This window comes from Leptodactylus fuscus, chromosome 10, assembly GCF_031893055.1.
Source record: "Leptodactylus fuscus isolate aLepFus1 chromosome 10, aLepFus1.hap2, whole genome shotgun sequence".
In the NCBI taxonomy this organism is placed as follows: domain Eukaryota; kingdom Metazoa; phylum Chordata; class Amphibia; order Anura; family Leptodactylidae; genus Leptodactylus; species Leptodactylus fuscus.
In genome coordinates this window covers 6,263,128-6,273,556 of record NC_134274.1, presented here as the reverse complement: position 1 = coordinate 6,273,556, position 10,429 = coordinate 6,263,128, and the positions used below count along the sequence as shown (strand labels likewise).

Genomic DNA, 10,429 nt, shown 5'->3' with positions numbered 1-10,429 from the left:
CGTCACCATGGAGACAGCATCCGGCAGCCATCTTCACCGTCACCTGCGTCACGTGAGGACAAACGCCGCATTCCAGCACCGCAGGTTACGTCATGCGCAGTACCACCTCCGGCCTCTGGGTGTCGCTGTCGCACTTATGGCGCTGGATGAGTCGATTACGTCTGAGTCGCTGCCTTTGCTACCATGTATGTGGTGTAATAATACAGCGACACCTGCAGGCTGAGGCTGGTAGTGCACGCAATGCCTCCTACTTTATTCCCTCCTAGTCCCAGGAGTCACAGTCCAAATTGTATTAAAGATATTGAAGTATAAGGGGCTTCACTATTTGCTGCTCTTCTCAGGGAATATTAAGAAATTGACACTGATAATCTTACCTGAGGGCCCTCCCTTCTTATCTGGAAAATTCAGGTGTCTTCAGGTCAAACCAAGTGACAGGGAAAGAGGGGGAGAAGAAAGATGGCGCAGGTCAATATCGCATGGTCAAAAATCGACTGCAGGCAATGAACGTGAATATGGCGACCAATGATTAGGAAGTCGCCATGTGGTAACATGACCGGCACAAGAAAGCCAGCAGATTTGGATTTCTTGTGACCCCTGTGCCATGTTTGTAGTCACTTGCAAGCTACAACACGTTCTTTACTCGCCATGACGGATAGGCTACCATGTGACGGGATTTTGGTGACGTGTTACCCTTCGTTCACATCTGCGTTCGGTATCCCCCCCCCCCCTCCCCACAACAGAATACCGAACGCAACTGCAAGCAGTGTGCACTAAAAGCACACGGACCCCATAGACTATAATGGAGTCCGTGTACTCGCCGGGCACGAATCATGTGGAGAGCAAAATAGATTGTGAACTAGTTTCCTGTCGGCATGATCCCTGCGGAGATCTGGTGGCAAGCACATGGACCCCATTATAGTCTATGGGGTCCATGTGCTTTCACTGCACACTGCTTGCAATTGCATTGGGTGTTCTGTTCGGAGGGGACCTCATGCCGACAACCCCGGAGATGTGAACGAGGCCTTACTTAGTGGGGTATGCTGGTGTATAGCTACCACTGGACAGTGGACAGGCCTAGGATTTGTTTTCATGGTGTTTTGTGCAGAAGCAACAGAATAAAACACCCTTGAACTTTAAATCTACTGCCTGTGTGAACTGTGTCATTGCTGCTCCCCCACCGTGTGAGCTGGCCCCCCTTAATATTTATATATATACGCACACACACACACACTATACATATATGCTATACTACAGCTAACTATAATCTCCACACAATCTCTTCCGCCCTATCTAACAAGATTCTTGGTGATCATGAGACTTATTTCCGGGCCCTTCCTGGAGACTTATCTCTGATTCAGCGATTTGCACGAAATGTGATATTTTTAGATTTTCTCTAAAAGTGTCAAAGAAATGCAGAAGTTTTGTGCAAGTTTCGGTTTGCCCTATGGCAGCTGCTTCCCATACGATGATAACAAACAGGCCGTGCCGACACGTATGGCGCATGTTCTGCACATATCTAAAGTATATACATAGAAGTCAGTCATCACTGTTACTGCAGCTGGTGGTTGTTGGTGGACGCGCTCCGGGGGGTGGAGAACCACAGGGGAGATTTCTGTGTGGTTGATGGACCCATGAGATATCTGGACTGCGATCTGGGATGTAGGGTATTGTGGTATAGCCGAGCCCTCTTACCAGACCCCACTCCTTTTTTTGGGGCCCTGTCACTGCACATGAGTTTGGACACCATAGTCCACATGGGACGCCACTCGAAGGAGATCTGACAACTATTACAGGAGTGTCCCCCCCCCCACACACACACACACCTTTTGCCAGATGCCTCCTAGACGTTGGCTCTATAGTGAGATCAAACCCCTTTGGCACGACTCGGAGATTTCTGCCACTGGCTCCATATATTGCAGCTGCAGATATCAGGGGTAACTGTATTGCGTGCAGGTGGTCACACTCCTAAAATGTAGCAGGGACATTCATTAGACGCCCAGTTGTAAAGAATATTCCACGCCAGGTGACGGGATCTAGATCTAACCTTAATGAACGTAATGTGGTGCACACCACGGTTATATATTATATATGGAGTCATGGAGGTCTCATGAGGCCACGGTGAACCTCTAAAATAAATCTGTGTCCTATCAGATCCATGTTATAGAAGGCTTTATGGGGCTATGGCGTCCCTCTCTGTACTACGGAGCGGCAGTCACTATTTGCACCGCCGGTATTACGCTCCAAAGCTTCTGTATACAGTCATTGTAGCCCTGCCATACTTGCCGCGAGATTCCGAGTAGTGATGTATTATACGGCACATGACGCATAACATATGTCTTGTCCATTTATATAGGACACCCCCCCCCCCATCTAAGGCATGTCCCTTTATCACACCCTAAATCCACAACTAAGGCCAGACCCCTAAACAGATAGTCCCCCAAAATACAAACCCACTCTAGAGTCTTTATCTCAGTTCCCAGAGCTGTTGTACGGCCATGTGTATGATCTCTAATAAAACAGCGCCCCCTGGAATATGGACACAATATGGTCTATATTGCTGACCCTGCTGATCTTATAGCGCCCTCCATACACATCAATGGGCGACTTCTATATTTAATCAGGGTTCATGTAGATTGTAAAAGTCAAGATACATGACAGGAAGGAAGTTAGGAAACATCACTATGAGCCGAGAGAGGACGCGGCTACTTCACACATCCCCGGACAGCAACGACCCGCAGATCACTGTCATCCCGGAGCCGGCGAGGAGCGCCATTATTACAGGTAACTACTAATATACTATATGTCAGATCAGGTATTGTCCTTGTACACGATCTCAGTCAGCAGAATATTATTTGTATACACTATTTTCTATATATTTATTTTTATTTGTAGCAACTATTTAGGATTTTTGTACCACAGCGATGCCCAAAACATTATAATTGCGAATGACAACTTATATCATGACCGTAAACTAAAAGCATGAAATGTCCGCCATTTCTGGCCTGATCCGAGATCTAATAAGCCAGATGTCTATGATGCTAATAATTTGGGATGTGAGACCCCCACGGTGGGGCTGGGATTGGCAGATCTGAGATGACGACAGTTTGGGGGATTGCCTTTGCGCTCCCTATTTCTTCCTCGGAGGAGTCAGGAGCTGGTGTAGGTTTCAGGCGTATTTCACACCTGTTTTCTGCACCTATTCCACGTTTCCGGCTAGGTTCATATCTGCGTCGGAGTCTCTGTCAAAAATCGTCCAGGAGAAACGTCCGGCATGAAGGACTTTTCTCATTGCTGGTTTCAGTATAAACCCAACAGACACCCGGCAGACGCCATTGTAGTTTATGGGGTCCACGGATATCTGCTCCTTTAGTGGATGGGCTCTTTGCCGATGCGCCCTTTCAGCGGTGTTGCAATCCTGGCAATTCCAGCCTATAGATATAGCAGAGCCGACCGTGTCATCAAACACATCTATGATTCAACATGGTAAGTCAGGGTGTCCCTACAGTCCTGCGGACGAGCAAACATATCACATAGGGGGTGATTCATCATTAGAGTAGGTAAGTCCTCATATTGGTAAAGAATGGCGCCGACTGCACCAAAAATGCCGCATGTGGCATCAGATATTTGGAGGAACCTTCTAGGGATCTTGGATAATTCCTCTTTCTTATACCACTTCATGGTCCCCCTTCTTTTCCACCACAAAGTCTTGCGCACCTTGTTATATGTTGGTAAATTTCAGCCATGGTGCTGTTATTTTCAGTTGTGTTTAGTGACACGCTCAGCTCTGCTATATCTGGATCGGACTGACTCATCCTTTAAGGCAAAAGTCTTCAACTTTCTAATATAATGTGGGTTTCAGTTCCCCTTTATTTTCAACATCTATTTATATCGGTAAGTGTGATTGTTCTTGTTTGCAAAGGCGAAAATCCCGCCTATAAACCTATATATCCTCGTCACATCTGTATATACTGGTGACATCTATATATACAGTCCTATGAAAAAGTTTGGGCACCCCTATTAATCTTAACCATTTTTAGTTCTAAATATTTTGGTGTTTGCAACAGCCATTTCAGTTTGATATATCTAATAACTGATGCACACAGTAATATTTCAGGATTGAAATGAGGTTTATTGTACTAACAGAAAATGCGCAATATGCATTAAACCAAAATTTGACCGGTGCAAAAGTATGGGCACCCTTATCATTTTATTGATTTGAATACTCCTAACTACTTTTTACTGACTTACTGAAGCACAAAATTGGTTTTGTAACCTCAGTGAGCTTTGAACTTCATAGCCAGATGTATCCAATCATAAGAAAAGGTATTTAAGGTGGCCAATTGCAAGTTGTTCTACTATTTGAATCTCCTCTGAAGAGTGGCATCATGGGCTACTCAAAACAACTCTCAAATGATCTGAAAACAAAGATTGTTCAACATAGTTGTTCAGCGGAAGGATACAAAACGTTGTCTCAGAGATTTAACCTGTCAGTTTCCACTGTGAGGAACATAGTAAGGAAATGGAAGACCACAGGGACAGTTCTTGTTAAGCCCAGAAGTGGCAGGCCAAGAAAAATATCAGAAAGGCAGAGAAGAAGAATGGTGAGAACAGTCAAGGACAATCCACAGACCACCTCCAAAGAGCTGCAGCATCATCTTGCTGCAGATGGTGTCACTGTGCATCGGTCAACTATACAGCGCACTTTGCACAAATAGAAGCTGTATGGGAGAGTGATGAGAAAGAAGCCGTTTCTGCACGTACGCCACAAATAGAGTTGCCTGAGGTATGAAAAAGCACATTTGGACAAGGCAGCTTCATTTTGGAAACAAAAATTGAGTTGTTTGGTTATAAAAAAAGGCGTTATACATGGCGTCCAAAAAGAAACAGCATTCCAAGAAAAACACTTGCTACCCACTGTAAAATTTGGTGGAGGTTCCATCATGCTTTGGGGCTGTGTGGCCAATGCCGGCATCGGGAATCTTGTTAAAGTTGAGGGTCGCATGGATCCCACTCAGTATCAGCAGATTCTTGAGAATAATGTTCAAGAATCAGTGACGAAGTTGAAGTTACGCCGGGGATGGATATTTCAGCAAGACAATGATCCAAAACACCGCTCCAAATCCTCAGGCATTCATGCAGAGGAACAATTACAATGTTCTGGAATGGCCATCCCAGTCCCCAGACCTGAATATCATTGAACATCTGTGGGATGATTTGAAGCGGGCTGTCCATGCTCGGCGACCATCTAACTTAACTGAACTTGAATTGTTTGTCCAAAATAACTTTATCCAGGATCCAGGAACTGATTAAAAGCTACAGGAAGCGACTAGAGGCTGTTATCTTTGCAAAAGGAGGATGTACTAAATATTAATGTCACTTTTCTGTTGAGGTGCCCATACTTTTGCACCGGTCAAATTTTGGTTTAATGCATATTGCGCATTTTCTGTTAGTACAATAAACCTCATTTCAATCCTGAAATATTACTGTGTCCATCAGTTATTAGATATATCAAACTGACATGGCTGCTGCAAACACCAAAATATTTAGAACTAAAAATGATTAAGATTAATAGGGGTGCCCAAACTTTTTCATAGGACTGTAGTCACATCTGTATGTCTGTATATATTTATTATACTAGCCTCTGCCCGCGACATCATCTTCGTGTTGTTGGCGTCGATGGTTTGCCTGCTCCGCATTTCAGCAGCTCTTAAGCTGTGCTGCTGCTGAACTTGTTCCTCGCGCTGTGCCCGTGATTGTTCCGGCATCTCAGCAGCTTGCTGAGACACCATATAATGAACGTGTTGTTGGCATCAATGATCCCTGTCAGCTCCGCTTGAGGAGAACTTTGTGACTTCTGGCTCCTTCATAGCTCTCGTTGTTTGCGACAAATTAGATTTTCTTTTTCCCGACATGTTCAAAAGTAGCAAACTGCCAATTTGGATTAAAGGTGTTTTCCCATCCAGTGTGTCAGCACTGCCTGGAGCAGATCAGATAGTATGCAAATGCATGTACACAATCTACTGAGTGTTTACATAGAGAGATAACAGACCTGGGACCTGGGATAAGCTGCTGCAGGACCAGTGTAATATAGTATGTGAACATAAATTCATAACAGTCGTGAAGCCATGTCATTTACCAGGATAAAAAGTAGCCTATGTGTTACTCCAGGTTACAATCTATCTATGTGCCAAATTCCATCCAGTCCGTGCAGCTGTTTTTGCGTGATTGAGGAACAAACATCCAAACAAACAAACTTTAACATTTATAATATTAGTAGGATATTTGCCTCTCCTATATTTAACCCTAAACTGGCTGGTTTAACGTGGACACAGGCGTCGGTGCCTAATACTAACAGCCAAGGCAGCGCCCCCTACTGGACCCATGCCAGGCCAGGGAGAACCTACTTCTAACCCCTCCATCCCAGCATCTAACATTGTTGATCTTCACTCTGTTCCCAAAAACTCAATCCAGCCTTTCTTAAAGCCTCTCTCACCAAATTTTTACCCATATCTATGTATCTACCTCACTGAACTTCGATATTTTTTGCAGGTCACCAAGATGTCCAACGGGAGTGATGAGACTATCGACCCAACCATGCATCACCATCTTAACGAAGGGATTGTGGTCACGACACTGATTTATGTTATCACCTTTCTGGTGGGGGTTCCCGGTAACATTCTGGTGCTTTGGGTCACCGGTGTGAAGATGAAGAAGACTGTGAACACCATTTGGTTCTGGAATCTGGCAGTGGCCGACATTCTGTGTTGTCTGTCTATTCCATTCACCACCATTGAGTTATATTATGACGAATGGTTGTACGGCGCTGCACTGTGTAGGATAATCCCGGCCATAGTCATCCTGAACATGTTTGCCAGCATCTTCACCTTGGTGGCCATCAGCATTGACCGTTGCATTCAGGTAGTCCTGCCGGTGTGGGCCCAAAATCACCGAAGTCTACGAATGGCTTGGCTCACCTGCCTGGCGATCTGGATATTATCGTTCATCATGTCCTTACCAGTCTTTATCTACAAAGAGATCTCCACAGTCGACAACATCACCAGATGCCAGTACCAGTTTGGTCACCATGATCACACCAGTTACTATGATGATGACTATGATTATGGTTACGAGATCCTTCTCAATCTAAATAACTCATCCATTCCTTCATCCATTGACTTTGGTGGCTCCCACTTTGGTTCGCCCACCCAGGTCTCCAATGCCGAAGTTGCAGTCACAGTTACACGTATGTTATTTGGCTTCTTGATCCCGCTCTTGATCATTGCCGCATGCTACATTCGCCTGGTTCTTAAAGTCCAAAACAGCAAGTTCCTCAATGTGGGCAGAAAAACTACCAAGGTGGTATATGGCATCATCGTGGCCTTCTGCGTCACCTGGGCTCCTTACCACGTCGTCGGCATGATCCTGTTGTACGTTCATGACCACGTAGTGATAATTCTGAACAGCCTCTCCGTGGCCTTGGCTTTCTCCAACAGTTGCATCAACCCAATACTCTACGTCTTCATGGGCAAGGACTTCAAGGCGAAGATAAGTCAGTCTTTGCGGGAGCTCATGGAAAGCGCCTTCAGCGAAGAAATGACTAAAGTCACTGAACGTAGCAGGACTAGAAGCTCCATCCAAAACAGCGTGGACGTCTAAGGAGATGAAACCATGCTGTGACCTTCATAGGAGGAACTGAGAGCGAGACCTTGGCAAAAATCAACATGGCTTCTTCTGCCGATCTTGGTTCCTACTCAGTATCTGCTTATAGGATAGAAGAGTGGTGTGACCCTTTGGCCTATTCCAACCTAAGAAAAGGGTTCTTATAAAGGTTCATGCCACCTATAAAAAGGGGGTGGGGCTTATCTGAGTGGGATGTGGCCACCTGATATTTGCCTATATGCTTCATTGGTGTCCTAAAAGGCTTTCAAGCTTGTGTGTTGGTCCTAAGGCTACGATCTTAAGATGCCCACACACTTTAGATATGTGTCGGCCCAACATCTACTTCTTCCAACTCCCCCACACACATGCACTTCCACTTCTTCCAAGTGTGCATGTCGTGTCAATGGGACATGAGAGTAAGTCTCACCCTGTGGCACCTTATCTCCTGGATAGCATTCTTTAAAGGGAGAGCTGAGTGGCCCCATACACATAAGATAGTTGGCTGGTCCCGCCAAAAAGTGTAGGTTACAGAAAAGACATATTCTGGGCCCGTGCAACCAATCACACCCTTGTAATGGGTAAACCAAGATCATATGGGGCTTACATAGAAGGTCACTAACGATATATAAATAGATAGTACAGGCGATCATCAGAAATTCTGCAATATATCTTATCAGAGAAAAATGCTTCTTTCTCCACTTATCAGGCAATTTCCCTGCTCCCCTCCAATTGCTAAGCACTTACACTCTGAAAATCTCTGCTATAACCATCTTGAAATGAGCTGCAAGAATTTGCCAAATGTTAATCTGAATGCAGCCTATAAGACTGACGCTGGAGCTAAACAGAAGCTTTCTATCACAACCAGATCACTTTACTCACATTGGTACTCATCAGTATTTCTCTCTATATGTCCTGCATAGTCTTAAGAAAGCTATGGAGCAGATTCTCCTGTACTTACTGTGTGCAGTGTATGGCAACTCCACCCATCAGCTCAGAGAGGACTGCGAACAACAGCTAGAGCCTGCAGAGAGGGGAATCATGTAGGATACAAGATAGTTGTTGGCCAAACACTTGCATGTCCAACATCTATTCCTCCTGAACCCTCCATACACATGCACACTCAGAGAGGATAATAAGCCACCGCGGCAACTTAGGGTACGTTCCAATCTCTTTGGGTGTGAATAGAGAAGAAAACTCTACCGTGCTCAAAACTGGTGCAAGATACTGTACATGAAGCAGAAAACTGCACGTGGCGGCGTTCCTGGGATCGATGCATTATATTCCTGCTAACTGATGACATCATCTGAGGACAGACAAAGAAAAAAGTGATTATTATGGGCAAAAGGCAATGTTTTCGCTAAGAAATTACTTGTATAACCTAAAATGGCCGATAACAGAGAACAATAAACTGACACTGGGCGTGAGCATCGTCATATTACACTGACCTGGTTGTCTTTCCATTCACATTGTCATGTTAAAGCGTCTCCAGTGACAAATCTTTGAATATCATTTTTAGCTTTACAGCTTATAGAGGTTTTCCAGGACTTATATACTGATGTGAGTCCTTAGGATAGGCGGGGATCCGACACCCAGGACCCCTACAGATCAGCTAGTCAATGAGGCCGCAGCGTTCAGGTGAACTCTTCAGCCTCTTTACTTGCAGCGCCGTACATTATATCGCCATACAGTGAATACATATCAGCTCCACTACAATGTCCAACAGCCCAAATTATACCGCTATATGGTCCTTAAACGATTCCTCATCTGGCGTCATCAATCTGAGACAAGCTGTGGTGGGAATGGACAGTTTTGGAAACCCTCATTGACGACCCTATAATCCTTCCGTATGTGGCGGTGTAGCTATAAGGGGTGCAGTGGTAGCAGGCACTATTGGGCAATAAGGGGGTCCCAAAGATCTCTCTTGAGACCACATAATATAGGTTATCTCAGCACAGCATGCTGGGAGTTGTAGTTTCAGAGCAAGTGACCATAGTTGGGATCTACATAGAAGGTCGATCCCCAAGTTTTTGGCCTCCATCATCCAGTGCCTTTGGTTCCCCATTAGGTTCTGCTAGTTGTCACGTTAGGTCACAAGGTCTCGTGTTCAGGTCGGACACAACTCGGAGCGGCTTCCTGTTATAGATTTGCTGAGCATGTCATAAAACGCGCTAACTATGAAGAAATGACTTCTCCTTATTTCTAACATCCTTACCAGTCACCAAGAGGTTAGGTCATATCCTTATAGCTACCGAATCGCCCACAAGTAGGTAAACTCTGCCCCCCTCCCTCTACACATGAACACTAGGCTCAGCCAAGCATCCATGTCCTCCATATGGGAGTAAGCCTGGGTCAGACACTTCTGGGGACGGTTTATCTCCCTTCGGATTGAGCATGAAGAAATCCAATGATCCGATCCTCAGAATATCACCCTACACAGTAGGGGGTTGGTCGCTCCCACCGAAATCGAAAGGGTTGGCAGCCATGATTGGTGACATCCGTGTGCTGCCCGTGGTCCCATTCATTCAATGAATAGGGGCCACGGAAGAACGGCCACAAGCCCGGATAGGAATAAGACTTGTTCTGAGTTTTGCGGCCCGGACTGTCGGCCTGCACTGAATGGGTCACTGTGCCATCCCAAAAACCTGAATACCACAGTGAGCTACCACAAGGTCGTGTGCAAGGGGCCTTATGTGTATGGCCATCTTTGGCATTAATGGGGGAATTTACTAAGCCATCTGTGCCAGTTTGTCTTGTCATGAAAACAACGGTA

General features: G+C 45.4%; 1 protein-coding gene across 1 annotated transcript; it reads left to right on the top strand.

Annotated features, from left to right (window-relative positions):
* The first annotated feature begins 6,558 nt into the window (after window positions 1-6,558).
* Window positions 6,559-7,656, top strand: C3AR1 (complement C3a receptor 1). Its single transcript, XM_075257661.1, has one exon. The coding sequence runs from the start codon at window positions 6,559-6,561 to the stop codon at window positions 7,654-7,656; it is 1,098 nt and encodes a 365-aa protein (XP_075113762.1).
* The last annotated feature ends 2,773 nt before the right edge of the window (window positions 7,657-10,429 follow it).

What these genes read in the sequence shown, in the direction of transcription:
- C3AR1 (XM_075257661.1), top strand. Translation starts at nt 6,559, where the DNA reads ATGTCCAACGGGAGTGATGAGACTATCGACCCAACCATGCATCACCAT.